General features: G+C 62.4%; 1 protein-coding gene across 5 annotated transcripts in view; it reads left to right on the plus strand.

Moving 5' to 3' along the window:
- Positions 1-243: 243 nt before the first annotated feature.
- The window catches only part of PPRC1 (PPARG related coactivator 1), a 29,401-nt gene continuing 11,833 nt past the window's right edge, over positions 244-17,811 (plus strand). Inside the window, exons 1-6 of one of the 5 annotated variants that reach the window (XM_043519383.1) lie at positions 245-408; positions 11,686-11,838; positions 12,588-12,740; positions 13,468-13,566; positions 14,480-17,229; positions 17,281-17,648. In XM_043519383.1, coding sequence (XP_043375318.1) covers positions 298-408; positions 11,686-11,838; positions 12,588-12,740; positions 13,468-13,566; positions 14,480-17,229; positions 17,281-17,648 — 3,634 coding nt within the window. In that variant the 5' untranslated portion in view covers positions 245-297. Of the gene's footprint in view, positions 409-4,244; positions 4,777-8,000; positions 8,522-9,680; positions 11,839-12,587; positions 12,741-13,467; positions 13,567-14,479; positions 17,649-17,811 lie in introns of those variants that run through there. The other 4 variants (XM_043519382.1, XM_038410637.2, XM_043519384.1 and 1 more) reach the window with 4 other exon arrangements.

The raw sequence follows: 17,811 nt of genomic DNA on the forward strand, positions 1-17,811 counted from the left end.
CCGGGCCCGCACGGGGCCACGATCCGGGAGCTGGGCCCCGATCCTGGGACACGGCCCCCGAGGGCTCCGACCCCGGGAGGGCAAAGGACCCTGCGGGCGGCCGGAGAACTACACTTCCCATGACGCCCCGCGGAACCCGCCTCCCAGCAGGCCCCGCGACTCAGCGCCCCCTCCCCGGGCGAGACGGCGCCGCGCGGCCTGCCGGGAGCTGTAGTTCCGCGCGGGGCGCCCCGTCCGTCACGTGGCCCCGAGCGAGCGAGTCGCCGGCACTGGCCGCGCTGCGAGCGGAGCACCAAGATGGCGGCGCTGTGGGGCGCCGGGCGAGCCGCCGGGGCCAGGGGAACCCGCCGGGGCCGGGGGGGCGGCAGCGGCCCGCCGCTGGCCCCGCCCCCCGACAGCCCCCCGCAGGTAGGAGCGGGCCGGGGGGCGGCGGGGCCGGGCCGGGCCGGGCCCGCGCCGCCCGGTGACACGTGGAGGCTGCGGGGGGGCCGGAGCCGGGCGGGGCCCCCCGGCCCGGGGCTCGCTCCCGCCCGAGACCCGCGCGTGTCCGCGACCGCCACGCGCGCGGCGAGCAAGGGGCCAGGCTCGGGCCGGGCCGGCGTGGGGGGCGCACGTGGGCCCCGCCCGGCGGGCTCCGGCTCCGGCGCCTGCACGTGGGTGGCAGCCCGGCGTGGCCGCTGCCGCCGGCGCCCGGGCTGAGCCGGAGCCGGGGCCGGGGCCTGCGATCCCCCCCCGGTCATGGTGCCCTCCGGGGTCAGCGGGGGGGGGGCTGTAACCCCCCCCCGGTCATGGTGCCCTCCGGGGTCAGCGGGGGGGGCTGTAACCCCCCCCCGGTCATGGTGCCCGCCCGGGGTCAGCGGGGGGGGCTGTAACCCCCCCCCGGTCATGGTGCCCGCCCGGGGTCAGCGGGGGGGGGCTGTAACCCCCCCCCGGTCATGGTGCCCGCCCGGGGTCAGCGGGGGGGGCTGTAACCCCCCCCGGTCATGGTGCCCTCCGGGGTCAGCGGGGGGGGGCTGTAACCCCCCCCGGTCATGGTGCCCTCCGGGGTCAGCGGGGGGGGCTGTATCCCCCCCCCGGTCATGGTGCCCTCCGGGGTCAGCGGGGGGGGCTGTAACCCCCCCCGGTCATGGTGCCCTCCGGGGTCAGCGGGGGGGGCTGTAACCCCCCCCGGTCATGGTGCCCTCCGGGGTCAGCGGGGGGGGGCTGTAACCCCCCCCGGTCATGGTGCCCGCCCGGGGTCAGCGGGGGGGGCTGTAACCCCCCCCCGGTCATGGTGCCCGCCCGGGGTCAGCGGGGGGGGCTGTAACCCCCCCCCGGTCATGGTGCCCGCCCGGGGTCAGCGGGGGGGGCTGTAACCCCCCCCCGGTCATGGTGCCCGCCCGGGGTCACCGGGGGGGGGCTGTAACCCCCCCCCGGGCATGGTGCCCGCCCGGGGTCAGCGGGGGGGGCTGTAACCCCCCCCGGTCATGGTGCCCTCCGGGGTCAGCGGGGGGGGGCTGTAACCCCCCCCGGTCATGGTGCCCTCCGGGGTCAGCGGGGGGGGCTGTATCCCCCCCCGGTCATGGTGCCCTCCGGGGTCAGCGGGGGGGGCTGTAACCCCCCCCCGGTCATGGTGCCCTCCGGGGTCAGCGGGGGGGGGCTGTAACCCCCCCCCCGGTCATGGTGCCCTCCGGGGTCAGCGGGGGGGGCTGTAACCCCCCCCGGTCATGGTGCCCTCCGGGGTCAGCGGGGGGGGGCTGTATCCCCCCCCGGTCATGGTGCCCTCCGGGGTCAGCGGGGGGGGGCTGTAACCCCCCCCGGTCATGGTGCCCTCCGGGGTCAGCGGGGGGGGCTGTAACCCCCCCCGGTCATGGTGCCCTCGGGGGTCAGCGGGGGGGGGCTGTAACCCCCCCCCGGTCATGGTGCCCTCCGGGGTCAGCGGGGGGGGCTGTAACCCCCCCCGGTCATGGTGCCCTCCGGGGTCAGCGGGGGGGGCAGTAACCCCCCCCCGGTCATGGTGCCCTCCGGGGTCAGCGGGGGGGGCTGTAACCCCCCCCGGTCATGGTGCCCTCCCGGGGTCAGCGGTGGGGGCTGTAACCCCCCCCGGTCATGGTGCCCTCCGGGGTCAGCGGGGGGGGCTGTAACCCCCCCCGGTCATGGTGCCCTCCGGGGTCAGCGGGGGGGGCTGTATCCCCCCCCGGTCATGGTGCCCTCCGGGGTCAGCGGGGGGGGCTGTATCCCCCCCCCCGGTCATGGTGCCCTCCGGGGTCAGCGGGGGGGGCTGTAACCCCCCCGGTCATGGTGCCCTCCGGGGTCAGCGGGGGGGGCTGTATCCCCCCCCCGGTCATGGTGCCCTCCGGGGTCAGCGGGGGGGGGCTGTAACCCCCCCCCGGTCATGGTGCCCTCCCGGGGTCAGCGGGGGGGGCTGTATCCCCCCCCGGTCATGGTGCCCTCCCGGGGTCAGCGGGGGGGGCTGTATCCCCCCCGGTCATGGTGCCCTCCGGGGTCAGCGGGGGGGGCTGTAACCCCCCCCCCGGTCATGGTGCCCTCCCGGGGTCAGCGGGGGGGGCTGTATCCCCCCCCCGGTCATGGTGCCCTCCCGGGGTCAGCGGGGGGGGCTGTATCCTCCCCCGGTCATGGTGCCCTCCCGGGGTCAGCGGGGGGGGCTGTATCCCCCCCGGTCATGGTGCCCTCCCGGGGTCAGCGGGGGGGGCTGTATCCCCCCCGGTCATGGTGCCCTCCGGGGTCAGCGGGGGGGGGCTGTAACCCCCCCCCCGGTCATGGTGCCCTCCCGGGGTCAGCGGGGGGGGCTGTAACCCCCCCCGGTCATGGTGCCCTCCCGGGGTCAGCGGGGAGGGCTGTAACCCCCCCCCGGTCATGGTGCCCTCCCGGGGTCAGCGGGGGGGGGGCTGTATCCCCCCCCCCGGTCATGGTGCCCTCCGGGGTCAGCGGGGGGGGCTGTAACCCCCCCCGGTCATGGTGCCCTCCGGGGTCAGCGGGGGGGGCTGTATCCCCCCCCGGTCATGGTGCCCTCCGGGGTCAGCGGGGGGGGGCTGTAACCCCCCACGGTCATGGTGCCCTCCGGGGTCAGCGGTGGGGGGGCTGTAACCCCCCCCGGTCATGGTGCCCTCCGGGGTCAGCGGGGGGGGCTGTATCCCCCCCCCGGTCATGGTGCCCTCCCGGGGTCAGCGGGGGGGCTGTATCCCCCCCCGTTCATGGTGCCCTCCCGGGGTCAGCGGGGGGGGCTGTATCCCCCCCGGTCATGGTGCCCTCCGGGGTCAGCGGGGGGGGCTGTAACCCCCCCCGGTCATGGTGCCCACCCGGGGTCAGCGGGGGGGGCTGTAACCCCCCCCCGGTCATGGTGCCCTCCCGGGGTCAGCGGGGGGGGCTGTAACCCCCCCCCCGGTCATGGTGCCCTCCCGGGGTCAGCGGGGGGGGTTGTAACCCCCCCCCGGTCATGGTGCCCTCCCGGGGTCAGCGGGGGGGGCTGTAACCCCCCCCCCCGGTCATGGTGCCCTCCCGGGGTCAGCGGGGGGGGCTGTAACCCCCCCCGGTCATGGTGCCCTCCCGGGGTCAGCGGGGGGGCTGTAACCCCCCCCGGTCATGGTGCCCTCCCGGGGTCAGCGGGGGGGGGGCTGTAACCCCCCCCCCGGTCATGATGCCCTCCCGGGGTCAGCGGGGGGGGGGCTGTAACCCCCCCCCCCGGTCATGATGCCCTCCCGGGGTCAGCGGGGGGGGCTGTAACCCCCCCCCGGTCATGATGCCCTCCCGGGGTCAGCGGGGGGGCTGTAACCCCCCCCCGGTCATGATGCCTTCCCGGGGTCAGCGGGGGGGCTGTAACCCCCCCCCGGTCATGGTGCCCTCCCGGCGTCAGCAGGGGGGGGGCTGTATCCCCCCCCGGTCATGGTGCCCTCCCGGGGTCAGCGGGGGGGCTGTAACTGCCCCGGTCATGGTGCCCTCCCGGGGTCAGCGGGGAGGCTGCGAATCCCCCCCACCCATCATGGTTCCCTCTTGGGGTCAGTGGGGGGGCTGCGATCCCGCCCCCCCCCGCCATGCTGGGGCTGCTGAGCACTGCGGGCTGGGAGATGCTGTCAACTTCTCATTCTCTGTAGCGCAGCCTGGGGAATCCGGAGTGACCCTCCTGCGGGGGCTGGGCCTTGGGAGCTGCGGCCCCCCCCTGGCAGGGTGCTGGGGACCTGCTGCTGGAGCCCGAGGGGGTGAAAGCGGCACCCCCATCATAGCTGGGGGGTGAAAGCGCCGCCACCCCATCATAGCGGGGGGGCTGATGGCACCTGGCACCAAGCATCGGTGCAGAGCAGTGACCGGCCAAACAGGGCCGGGGTTCAGAGAAGGTGGCTGATGAGCTGGCCAGGGTGGGGCTGCTCGTTGCAGACCATGGCAGAGCTGGTTTTTTGGGGAGCTTCTGGTGTGCAGGGCTTGTGATGCACATCAGTCGCAGCAGCGTGGCTGGCTGTCATCCTCCACCTCCCCCCCCCCCCCCCGACCTGGGTGTCCGGCCCCTGGCTGTGCTGGCTAGCCAGGGCTGGGGGCTGTTTGCTCTTGCATTCAAAAGGCAGTGGGCGTGTGACTTTCTCCAGCGACAGTGCTGATGCACAGCTGCCTGCCACCTGAGTCCTGCCTGAAATAATCCAGGGAGTGGTTTCTCTTCTTAATTTTGTCAAGCTCCTCTGAGAAGCGAACCATTGACATGACTGGTTTTGCTTCTGGCCCAGCTTCCCTCCTCACAGCATGGTTTGCTTCTCTAGGGCGGAAAACAGATCCTCAGGGCTTTGCGGGGTGCGTGTCTGTGGAGGAGACTTGTGTATTTTATCACCATGGAGCAGGGGGTGCCAGGTGACACCGGGCCAAGCTGGAGAAGGAGTCACAAATTAATCTTTGTGACCAGTGCATGCCTAATTCTGGGTTGGAGCATTGGGGTGGAAAAGTATAGACAGCCAGCCTGTGTTAGCAAGGAACTGCTTTAGTGTCACCCGTGAGAACTTTCTCACATTCACACCCGGGGTACAGGATTCCCCCACTTTCTCCTTGACGAGACCTGTGTCCTTGTGTAATTCCTGCAGACCTATGCCCTTGTTCCTCGTACTGTACTACCTGGGGGCAGGCCATGGCTGATTAGGAAATGGGACACTTAAGCCTTGCCTGGATTTGGGAAATTTCCCTGAGTGTTGTGTCCTCCCCAACTTGGACTTCTGGAGTGTGCAGCGGGTCCGAGAGAAATAAGAGTTTTGGAAGTTGGGAACTGATGAGGGCCCTTTAACGTGCACTTGCCCTCTTGAGCTACGTGTTCAGGGCTTAGATACCCCAACAATAGGCCTGTTAGAGATACCTTGACTATGTTGGACAACATGGGATGCAGTGTGGTCTAGTGGATGGAGCACTGGGCCGGGTTTCAAGAGTCCTCAGTTCAGTTTCTTGCTCTGCCCCCAATGTGCTGGTTGAGGTTTGGGCAAGTCACACCCTAGTCCCCTGCCTCAGTTTCCCCATCTTTACAATAGAGGTGGTGATACTGGCTTCCTGTGTAAAGTGCTTTGAGTTGTATGGATGAGAAGTGCTAGACACAGAGAACAGATTCTGGTTTCCTAGCTTCTCTTGATATTTATGGGAGCTGTAGAGGACATGATTTCATTTTTGCTTTTGCGTAGCAGGCACTTGCCGTGTGCTCTCTGGGATGATGGACGGGGCTGGCCCTGCTTTAAGAGAGGATCTGATGTTCTGAAATGGCTTTGTCCTGAATCAGAGCTCGGTAAGCTTGGAAGCTCGTCTCTCGCCAGCAGAAGTTGGGCCGAAGAAAGAGATTCCCTCACCCACCTTGTTGCGCTTGTCCTGGGAAAGACATTTACTTTCGTCATATTTTACAAAGCACATGTTTTCCCACGTCTGCCTAGAAGTCAGTTCACTTCACAGTTGCCCTGGAAGGATGCACTGTGTCCTGGACGGGTTCTTTGCCTCTTCCCGCTGTCCGGTTTAACTGCCTCCCGGAGATGCCTTGGCTGACTGGTAGGGGGGAGGGATAGCTCAGTGGTTTGAGCATTGGTCTGCTAAACCCAGGGTTGTGAGTTCAATCCTTGAGGGGGCCATTAGGGATCTGGGGCAAAAATTGGGGATTGGTCCTGCTTTGAGCAGGGGGTTGGACTAGATGACCTCCCGAGGTCCCTTCCAACCCTGATATTCTATGACTGGCAGCAGCTCTTGCCTTTTGGAAGCGTGGCTGCAGCTTGAGATGTGTGGGAGTTTAGCTGACTACAGAGGGAGCTGTCCTGGAGGCTTTTGGTAATAGAGGCAAAATCAAATGTAAGAACCCTCCCAAGTATTTGCTGCGTGATGTCACATCCTTGTATTCAGATCCTTTCTGCCAACACAAAGCACAGTGATTTTAGCTCCTTGGATATGCCAAGATTGGGGCTGTCTGGGGCTGTCACGCAAGTTGAAAACTTGTTCTCTGGCTGCTTTTGAGCCTGTTCTGCCCATTGCCTACCCGCTAAGACCTGGCCCCAGGGACTGTTCTGCTCTGGAGCCCTAGAATGGGACAGGTTCTCCAGTCCAGCTGCCAGGGCCCGGTCCAGCCTGCGCTGGTGGTGGTGCCAATGTGACTCTGGAAACCTTGGGACCCCTTTGAGAGAGGTTTATCCGCTGGGAACCTTCCGTTCAAGGGCGGCCAGCTTTGCCCAGGTAAGGCTGGGCTGGCAGCTCACCGGGAGATCGGACTCTGTGCCTAGGAGGCTTGAAGTAAAGCAGATGGATGCCACCCTGCACTTAAATACAGAGCTGTGACCTGCATCCCAGCATGCCGTGCACCTGTGGGGCCAGGTGGCCTCTGCACAGCTCCATAGAGGCTCCTTTGGGTTTCAGTGGGAGACTTGATTCTCTACTTCTGCTGGTCTGCAACCTGACACTGAGAGCCCTTGCTAGCAGCAGTGAGGGCTGAGGTTCCTCCTCTCGCTCACCCAGAAATGAGGCCACTGGCAAATGCCCCTTCCTGCTTCCAGTGACTGTGTGGGCCCCTATCTTGCATTTCTAATGAGGGCTGGTGTTCTGGGCCCAGAGAGCTCTGCGGCTGCCTGGGCACAGCAAAGGAAAGCGTCTTTGAATGGTCCTCTCCAGAGCCTGGGAGCCCAGCTGTAGCCACGTCAAACCCTCAAGCTGCAATGTTTCCGTCTGCTTTGGTGCCCCACTCTGAGGAGGGAGAGAAGTTGTAGATGAGGCAACAAAAACCAGTCAGGTGGTGGGGTTGGAGGAGGGAAAAAGTCAAGGCAGGAAAGGAGGGTAGTAAAAGGAGAGCTGTAACTCCACGAAACACCTTCGGGGCATGAACTGACTCCAACTGTGATCGGTGAACAGGAGGAGGTGGGAAGAACTGAAAAGGCACCACATTTAAAATGGCTCTAAGGGGATCTTTTGGGGAACATGGTCTCATTAGCCAATTGCTCCCCGAACCTGTGGAACTCGTCGCTGCAGGATATCGAGGCAAGCAAGTCAGTAAGTTCTCTGAAGACAGCTTGACGTTTTGCCCCAACAGCAGCTGCTGGGACACTACCTGTACTCGCAAAGTCTGGAGGTAACCTCTGCACCAGAGCGAATCTTCCCTCTGAGCCACAGCACCGCACAGTGAGGTGACGCAGGAGAATTGACCCCTTCCTTTGAAGCATCCAGCATTGGCCATGTACATCCAGGGCAATGGACTAGGTGGACCACTGATATAGTCCCATGTGGCTGTTCGACTGCTCAGTCCTGCAGGAGGCATTCTCCCCTCCCACAGGAATTTGATTTTGCTATCCCTCGTGGGACTCCTGAAAGTGTCTTTTTTTTTTTATTCGCAAAAAGAAAAGGAGGACTTGTGGCACCTTAGAGACTAACAAATTTATTAGAGCATAAGCTTTCGTGAGCTACAGCTCACTTCATCGGATGCATCTAAGGCGTCTCTAAGGTGCCACAAGTACTCCTTTTCTTTTTGCGAATACAGACTAACACGGCTGCTACTCTGAAACCTTTTTTTTTATTGTGATGCATTTGTAACTGTGCAGTGGCCTGGATGCTGCAATAGTGAAGCATCAGGGCGGGGTTCCTCACGAACTGGACTGCAAAGGCCGATGCTGTATGAGCTGCTGACTGGTCTGACTGCAGCGATTCCGATTCCTGCAAACTCCTGTTCGACCGCGTGGCTCCTCCCGGGGGTGAGCTGTGCCTGCTTGTTCCAGCTGACTCCAAGCTCTGCAGTAAGGGCTGGGTTTCTGGGCGTCGTCCCAGCTTCTTTGATCATTCCTGGGATCTCCAGACTGATTCACCAGAGACTGTTCTGAAATGACAGGTTTCAGAGTAGCAGCTGTGTTAGTCTGTATTCGCAAAAAGAAAACGAGTACCTGGGCTCTGGAGGGGAATGCCATGCATGGGGTTCAGCTGGGTTTTACACATTACTTTCCCACTGCGGATTGGAGTAATACGAGATAATGAACCATGGCAGCATAATTCATACTAAACACTCGTCTTCTGCATGAGACCGGAGAGTGATCTCATTCCTGTACAGGTTTCAGAGTAGCAGCCGTGTTAGTCTGTATTCGCAAAAAGAAAAGGAGTACTTGTGGCACCTTAGAGACTAACAAATTTATTAGAGCATAAGCTTTCGTGAGCTACAGCTCACTTCATCGGATGCATTTGGTGGAAAAAGCAGAGGAGAGATTTATATACACACACACACACAGAGAACATGAAACAATGGGTTTATCATATACACTGTAAGGAGAGTGATCACTTAAGATAAGCCATCACCAGCAGCAGGGGGGGGAAGGGAGGAAAACCTTTCATGGTGACAAGCAAGGTAGTCCAGCAGTTAACAAGAATATCAGAGGAACAGTGGGGGGTGGGATGGGAGGGAGAGAGAAATACCATGGGGAAATAGTTTTACTTTGTGTAATGACTCATCCATTCCCAGTCTCTATTCAAGCCTAAGTTAATTGTATCCAGTTTGCAAATTAATTCCAATTCAGCAGTCTCTCCTTGGAGTCTGTTTTTGAAGCTTTTTTGTTGAAGGATAGCCACTCTTAGGTCTGTGATCGAGTGACCAGAGAGATTGAAGTGTTCTCCAACTGGTTTTTGAATGTTATAATTCTTGACGTCTGATTTGTGTCCATTCATTCTTTTACATAGAGACTGTCCAGTTTGGCCAATGTACATGGCAGAGGGGCATTGCTGGCACATGATGGCATATATCACATTGGTAGATGCGCAGCTGAACGAGCCTCTGATAGTGTGGCTGATGTGATTAGGCCCTATGATGGTATCCCCTGAATAGATATGTGGACAGAGTTGGCAACGGGCTTTGTTGCAAGGATAGGTTCCTGGGTTAGTGGTTCTGTTGTGTGGTGTGTGGTTGCTGGTGAGTATTTGCTTCAGCTTGGGGGGCTGTCTGTAAGCAAGGACTGGTCTGTCTCCCAAGATCTGTGAGAGTGATGGCTCGTCCTTAAGGATAGGTTGTAGATCCTTGATGATGCGTTGGAGGGGTTTTAGTTGGGGGCTGAAGGTGATGGCTAGTGGCGTTCTGTTGTTTTCTTTATTGGGCCTGTCCTGTAGTAGGTGACTTCTGGGTACTCTTCTGGCTCTGTCAATCTGTTTCTTCACTTCAGCAGGTGGGTATTGTAGTTGTAGGAATGCATGATAGAGATCTTGTAGGTGTTTGTCCTGTACAGGACACAGATCTGCAGCTTGTGTCGAGCAATCCACCAAACACAAGCTATAGATCACAGCTCTGTCTTTAGTTCACTTTCTAGGGGCCTTTGCCTCAAGAATATTGATGCTTCTGCATTAGAGAAATGATCAGTCCCCACAGCAGCAGCTGATAGGGGAACTTGCATTTGGCAGCAAAGAAGCGTTTTGTGCTGTGCTGGCCTAGGAGCTGGTCATGTGACACAGATTCCAACCCCTTCCGTGGTATTCGACTGCAGAACTGAAGCTTTCCATTTCAAATGTCTGAGCCCGGGTTTCTAAGTTCAGCTCCTAGGTAAGAGGTAGAGGTGAGCTGCTGGTGTTCCCAGTGACTCAAGCCGAAGTCGGGGCTGTTTGGGACCTCTGTAAATGAGGTCACCTTTATGTAGCCGCAGAACTTCAGGGGCATAGGTTGGAAAATTGGGGCTTAAATTCCTAGCTGTTCTGGTGGCCAAGAAAACCTGCTGAAAGCGCCCTCCAGGGGATGCTGCCTTCTTGAGGCTAAACAGCCCTGAGAGGCGAGAATTGCCCCATTCATCTCGGGGGGGGCATGCCTGTTCACCCTGGAGGTCCAGGACTCTGGAGACCTATGCAAATGACTCAAGTGCTCCAATCTACACACTCCTTGTTCACACAAACATCAAAGTAACCAGGTTATAGCAGGCCCAGCGTAAAGGCTCTGCAGCTCGTCATCCTGGGCCTTACAAATGGGATCGACCTAGGTACGTCACTCAGGGCCTTGAATAATTGCACGCCCTGTGCACCATAGGTGGGTTGATCTAACCCTGTGTAGATGCGGCCTGCTAGAGGTGGGCTAAGTACATCGATGGAAAAACTTCTCGTGTCAAAGTAGAAAGCATCTGTGGTACAGCCAGAGCACTGGAGCTGAGCCACTGGGGAGGGATAGCTCAGTGGCTTGAGCATTGGCCTGCTAAACACAAGTTGTGAGTTCCGTCCTTGAGGGGACCATTTAGGGATCTGGGGCAAAAATTGGGGATTGGTCCTGCTTTGAACAGGGGGTTGGACTAGATGACCTCCTGAGGTCCCTTCCAACCCTGATATTCTATTCTATTCTATTCTATTCTATTCTATTCTATTCTATGAGTTTAGTGTACACAAACCCTTCCTTGTGAGAGGAGGAGGCGGCTGCAGGAGGGACTTTACCCTCCCTCGCCCCCTGAGGCAGCTGGTGCGTGGGGGCATCTCTGCCCCAAGCCACGTCTCTCATGGGCACGATGGCTTGTACAAAACACAACTACACTAAAGCAAGTACATAAAACCCGTGGTGTTTGTGAGACTTAAGGTGCTGAGTGGTATATGCACTGGGGAAGGAGGTTAGGTCTCATGGGCCAGGAGACTGGAGTCCACCCCAGCATGTGATGGTTCCTCTGCAATTTCATTGCTAGGTGCCAGGGAGACTTACACTCCAACATCCCTGTGACCTGGTTGTGCTGAGTCTCCTGGTGAACTAGACCTCTAAGCTGTAATTCTTCACTGCAGACTCACGAGCCCTGTCGACTCTGAAACCTAATGTCAACACCAACTCAATGCTATTTCACTGCTCATCATTTAATGGAGCAGCAGTGGTCTGAAGTGCTTCTCCTTGGTTGCTGGATTCAGGGGCTTCAGGTTGCCAACTTTCAACTGTTTCATGAGTTTCACAATAGTTGGTGGGGCTCTTAAAGCCCCAGCTCCTGGAGCCCCGCGATTCAGACAGTCTATTTTCTTTCTCATTGAAAAAATTAAGTTTCTGGCCTGCATGGCTGTGGAGAGAAGCCTGAGAATGTGACACCTCCCTGCCCAAGAGCTAGGATGCTAAGTGGCAAATAGAGCCCCGAAGCTGGCTGGCTTTTATTCTATGTTAGCACAGCGCCCCAGTTGTAGAGCAGGGCCCCATTGTGCAGAACAGAATGGGGGCGTGTTTTGTGGCCTGTAGCCTGGTGAGCACTGGCTTTTTCCCCTCTAACCTGTCTCCTTGCCCCTCTCCAGTGCTTCTCTCTGGAGGAAGATGAGCTGAGCCTGCACTTGGTTCCCGCCTGCAGCGATGCTATCCTGGAGGCTGAGGGGATCCTGGGAACGATGCAGAGCTACCTCGACTCCTCCGTGATCTCCATCATCGAGGACTTCAGCACCCTGACTGAGGTAATGGGCTGCCTGCAGAGAGGCAGGGGACACAGTCAGGCCGTGGGCTTCCGCATTCACCCATCTCGCAAGTGGGACCTGCCACAGCCCTGGATCCAAAGGTGCCTGGGGCATCTCCAGTCCCACGACCTTGGTGGGGTGGAGGGCGAGGCGGGATATGACAGGTCTGGGAATCTCCGTCCCTTGCCCGCTTTTTCCCCTCTGCTGCTTTCCCTGCCAGATGCTGCTCCGCTTGGCTGGGCGTGAGGTGAGTAGTGCTGGGAAGAGTGGCCAGGAGTCAGTCCCTGGTCCAGCTCTCTCCTGACATTCCTCTTCCCCTCCTTTTCTTCTGTCTGACAGAGGTTCTTTGTCAAGGGCCTCTGCCGGCCCACCCGCCAGCTAGTCTGCTCCTAATGTGTCTTTCTCAGCCTCACGGCAGTGTTAATCCAGGGGGGCAGGGTCTCCGGCACCTCCCCGCCTTTGGGTTCTGAGCTCTTGGGCCGGGACTCAGCCGACCATGTGCCGGTTGACGGGAACCTTCCGATCCTGGGGGCACCTCCCAGCAGGGCCCTGCTCGAAGCACGTTTGAGGCAGAGCTAGTTACCACTGGCCCCTCAGTGGACACCTGCATTTCTGAGCCTCCGTGTTGCTGACAAGAGACAGGCGTGAAGAGAAGGGAAGTTACGTCTAGTGGCTAGGGCCTGTCATGAGAGTGGCAGGGCGGGGTTGGTATCTGGTGGTGCCCCTGATGCGAGGGCCTCTCTCACCAGAACAAGGCCTGCCTGGATGCACCAAACGAGCTGTCGCTGCTGACGGCCATCACCGAGATCCTGGACAGCACGGACGACGAGACCCTGTCTCCGTTTGACACCACCCTGGACTCGGAATTGCTGGCACTGCCCCGGGAGCGGGAGAGTTCTTCGGTACGAGGTGCTCTCTGCCCTCCTTTCCCGCCCTTCCCAGGAGGTGCCTAGACCAGCCACTTCTGCTTCACTTAGTCCCTGGCCGGGGCAGCAGCCAAACTGTGCACAGCACACATGTAGATGTGCTAACTCGCTCGCCTCTGGGCTGCTCATCTCCCCCCACCCTCGTGGCTCTGGGAAAGGAGGCTCCGGATCCCGGTCCCATTTCAATGGAAGCCCCCCCCCATCCCCGAGCCGTGCCGTGTCATTGGTGAGATCACTGCATGTACCTGGCAGCTGCAGGGCACCCCCTGACAGTCACCTGCATCACCAGCTGAGCTGTTTCTGAAATGAGCTGTAGGAACTGCCCTGTGGGAAATCGGAGGGAGCAGGATTGGGGGGTGGCACACACCTTATTTGCTGTTGGCTACAGATCAGCAGAAATGCCCAGCGAAGCGGCCTGCACATCCCACCATGGTATGTAGGCGGCTCGGGCTGCTAATGCTTTGGCGAGCCAGGCACTAGAGCTGGGTGTGATTCCAGCTCCTGGAACCCAGCGCTGGGATCATACAGTGGCTGGGGCGTACCCTGGTGGGCCTCCTGTAGCTAGTTGCTGTGCTGGGCATGTGGTGAGGAGAGAGGGTCTGGTGCGGGGAGGTTGCTGGCCATGCGGCTTCACCCCGCACCCCGGCTAGGCTTGGACTGGCAGGTCTGTGTTTTCCACCTTCTTGTTCTCCTTACCCATCAGTTTCAGAAGTTTCTCAGCTTGTCCCGGGCCTCCCCTGAGCGCAGCGTTCCTGCCCTAGATGATCCGTGGGGCCTCAGCGGCCCAGCCGCCATCGGCAAGGTGAGAGGGCAGCTCCTTGGTGTGTGCGGAGGGTTAGGGAGAGCCTGGGGCCATGGCTACCAGGGGTGTTTAGGGAAGCCATCAGCAGGATTGGCTGTCCTGCTCGTACCCATGGATGGTGGGGCTGTGGGTGACCTTTGGGTTGCCTGGTCTCTGGTTGTGCAGGGTAATTCCTGCTAGCCCTTGCCCGCTCTCCAGTATCTCCCTGGTTTCTGGGCCGCTGCTGAGCTCTGCTTGCTTGCTGCTCAGGAGAGGCAGCATCGGAGTCGCTCTGGCTTTGGATCTACCATGCAGTGCCAGGACTCGCATCTTCATGCTTGTAGCTCGCCGCTCTCTTAAAGGTCCGCCAGCCCTTGCCCCTCCTGCTCGCCTGGAGCTGGGAGCAGCACTGGGCCAGGCCGGTGGGTGTCAGGAGCCTAGCCAGGCAGTTAACGAGCATCTCTGCAGGACGGCTCACAGTCCTGGCCAGCTGTAACCCCAGCCATGCTGGCGCTGCTCGGTTGCCCCTTGGACTGCAGTGTGAATGTAAAGTCTTGCTTTAGGCTGTAGCTCCTCGAGCCCTTGTCCCCTGCAGCATGGGAAATGCTCTCTGGCGGGGGGCAAACTGCTGAGCAGAGAGGGTTTGCTGTAAGGCGGAAGCTTGTCAAGGTGCAGACCGGGCAGGAGCAGTATGGGGCTGTTGCAAATCGGTGAAAACTGCCGCCGGTGGGGCTCAAACTGTGCAATTGTGGGCTGGTCCCTGCCAGTCCACGCACCTCATGAGGAGAGGGCGATGCCCTGGCTGCTAGCAGGGGTGGTTGTGCCCACTGGCGGTCGCCTCCGAAGTTATGTGAGCTGCATGGCTCTGCCTTCGGGGCCGCCCCGCTTCTGGGGAGAAGCGCTATCACCTGTCTCTTGCCCCTTCCCCTGCCAGGTGGGAACGGGCCCTGGGGATCTGCCCTGGAGCTGCCTCGAAGAGCCGGCAGCACCCAAGCAGTGCACCAGCAGAGCGCCCCGGGCGGAGTGGAAGCTGTCCAGGCCCCAGTCCCTCCCGCAACGCAGCGACGGGGAGGAGGAGGAGGAGGCTGCTAGCCCTGGGCAGCACGGCAGCGTGGCAGCAGCTGTGGGGCTGCGGGAGAGCCCCATGGATTTGTGCGCCGAGGCTGGGGGTGAGGAGGCGGCGTGGCCGGAAGACAGCGACGCTCCCTGCATCATCAGCACGGGGGCCGGGTCCCTCAGCGAGCTGGTGAAGTCCATGCACCCATACTGCCTGCCCACACTCACCGTGTGCCTGGATCCTGCCAGCGAGCCGGTGGCGAAGGAGTTCTTAACCGGCCCGCTCCTGCTGGAGATCGTGCCTGGCGAAGGCGAGAGCCTGGAGATCCCTGTGGTCCTGCAGCAGCTGGGCCCAGGAGCCCAGCTCCCAGCTGAAGGGGAGGGAGCCAGCGGTTGCCCAGCTGGCGAGGGGGATGGTGCCCTGGAGCTGTCACCTATGGATGGTGTGCCAGTGGGAGCGCCTGCCCAGGGGTGTGAGACTGGGGTCCGCGGCAGGGCCCCCCAAGAGGAGCCTCCCAGCCCGACCCAGGAGAGAGTGTCCCCCTGGGGTGTTGACTCCGAACCAAAGGACAAGGAGAGGCAGAGAGACCAGTATCTGGAGAGCAGGTCCCGGAGCAGCACGGAGGCGCCAGCGGGCGGGAAGCGCCAGGGCACCGAGAAGGGCCGAGGGCGTGAGAGGGCCAGGAAAAGCCGGAAAAAGAAAAGGGAGGAATCGCAGAAGGGCCAGGCCAAGCCAGATGGGGACTGCGTGGTCCGCAGGCTCCTCTCCACATCCTTGGTGCAGCCGCCAGCCACCCAGCGCTCCCCCAGCTGGGCAGCCCGGCCCTCCGTGCAGGTGTCCACCTTCCTGGAAAAGCAGCTGGAGCAGGCCAAGAAGGAAGGGCAGATGGAGCTGCGATCGGCCCGAGGGAGACCGAGGGCAGCGGCAGCAGGGGGCACCCTGCAGAGGAAGGGTCACCCTGAGGTGCAGAAGGAGCTGGAGGCTGAGAAGCCCAACGCACAGCCAGCTGTGCAGAGTGCTGAGACCCCCGGGCCCTCAGAGCAGGCTGTGCCCAGCCCTGGGGAGCAGCCGGCTGCCGTGGGACCCGGCCCAGCAGAGCAGGGAGAGGTAGCTCCTGAGTGCGGTGAGGGGAGCCGGCCTGCCCCCACCAAGGAGAGCATTGGCCCAGAGACTACCCCCCCACACGGTGACCTCAATGCTGAGGGGGAGGCTCCCCGGAGCCCGCAGGAAGTGGAGCCGGCTGGGGCCGAGGCTGCCGGCTGGCCATCCAAGCCCAAGGCGCTCAGCCTGACCGAGTACCGGCTGCGAATGCTGCACCGCCAGCCCAGCGGGGCCGACGGGAAGGAGGGGGAGAAGCAGGCAGCAAGCAAGTGGCCCAGCGTTCCTGAGCCCCCCACGGAGCTGGCCGAGATCCCGTGCCTAATGGCACCCGTGTGCCCCCCGCCCTCACAGCCTGCCCAGCCTGTGGAGACGCCCAGCTCCCAGAGGGGCCCAGAGAAACCTGCCAGCCCCCCAGCCACCCCCCCTCTGCCCAGAAAAGCAACTGCAGGGCCCCCCCAGACCCTGCCGGCTCCAGTGCCCCCGGGGCTACAGCTGCCTTTCCTCCCGCCAGCCTTGGGAGCTGCTGCTGCAGCAATCCCACTGGCCTCCACAGCTCCTTATGCCCTCTACCCACCGGTGCCTTCCTGGCCTTGCTTTGGCCCCCCGCCTGCCGGCTACCCCAGTCTGCCTCCACCACCGGCCACTGGCGGGTCGCCCAATGCCTTTCACCTGGTGCCTGGCCTGCCCCCGCCAGCCCTGGCCTGGCCCCCCCCTGCCCTGCCACCACCTCCCTTCGGTTCAGGTGCGCCATGTGCCCCAATGGGCTGGGCCCTGGGCCTCCAGCCGTCCTACTGGCCCGGAGTCCCCCTGCCACCTCCAGTGCCGCCAATGGTGTACAGCGATCCGGGGGCCGCTCTGCAGAGCCCAGGGGCAAAGCCCTTCCCAGCTAGTCCTCTCCCCTTCCCAGCTAGCCCAGCCGCCCCGGCACCAATCTGCCAAGAGCCCTCAGTTTTCACAGCACAGCCAATGAAGCCAGTGCTAGCCAAGCACGAGGTGCCAGCCCAGCTCCCCCAGCGTGGTGCACAGCCCTCTGCCAGGGCCGCTGGTGGCCGGGCATCTGATCCCAGGAGGCAAAGCCGGCCTGTGAGCGAGTCATCTGCCCCCCAGCCTGTAGGGCAGCCCCCTGCCCCCCAGCCTGTGGGCGAGTCACCCGCCGCCCAGCCCCCTGTTGCCATGGCCCGGACTGTGGGGGAGTCAACTGCTGCTGGGCCTCTGGGGCAGCCCCCTGCCCCCCAGCCTGTGGGCGAGTCACCCACTGCCCAGCCCCCTATTGCCATCACCCAGCCTGCGGGAGAGTCTGTTTCTGCTGCTGCCCCTAGGCCCGTGGGAGAGTCACCTGCTTCCCAGCCTATGGGGGAGCCCCCTGCTCAGCCCACAAGGGAGACCTCTGCCCCCCAGCCTGTGGGAGAGTCACCTGCTGCCCAGCCCATGGGGCAGCCGCCTATTGCCACTGCCCAGCCCGAGGGGGAGCCTGTTTCTGCTGCTGCCCCTCAGCTTGTGGGGCAGCCCTCTGCCCAGGCTACGAGGCAGCCCCCTGCCCCCCAGCCTGTGGGAGAGCCCACTGCCCAATCTACGAGGCAACCCCCTGCCCCCCAGCCTGTGGGAGAGCCCACTGCCCAATCTACGAGGCAGCCCACTGCCCCACAGCCTCTGGGGGAGCCTCCTGATACCTGCCCTATGGCAGAGGCTGCAGCTCCAGCAAAGGTCCCAGTACCCAGCCTGCTAGAGGGAGACCGGCCAGGCCCCAAGGGAGCTGTCCTGCAAGAGCCCCGGCCACCTGGGCGCACGTCCATCCCCAGGAAAGCGGGGGCACTGCTGAGAGCGCGAGAGGAGAGCCAGCCCACCAAGCTGGCCCCTGCCCGGCCATGGAGACACCGGCCCCTCGTCAGCCCAGCCCAGCCTGGCGCCAGCAAGGACATTGTGCAGGCCTTCATCAGCGAAATCGGTGAGGGGCCGCCCTGGGGGCATCGGGGGGCAGTGGGGCGTCGAGGTGGGGGAGGGGCTGATGGGGGGCAGTGGGGTGCCGAGGAGAGAAGGGGCTAATGGGGTGGCAGTGGGGCGCTGAGGGGGCGTGTCGTGGGCCTGGCTCAGGGTGAGTAGCAGCGAAG

This window comes from Dermochelys coriacea, chromosome 7 (assembly GCF_009764565.3).
Source record: "Dermochelys coriacea isolate rDerCor1 chromosome 7, rDerCor1.pri.v4, whole genome shotgun sequence".
In the NCBI taxonomy this organism is placed as follows: Eukaryota; Metazoa; Chordata; order Testudines; family Dermochelyidae; genus Dermochelys; species Dermochelys coriacea.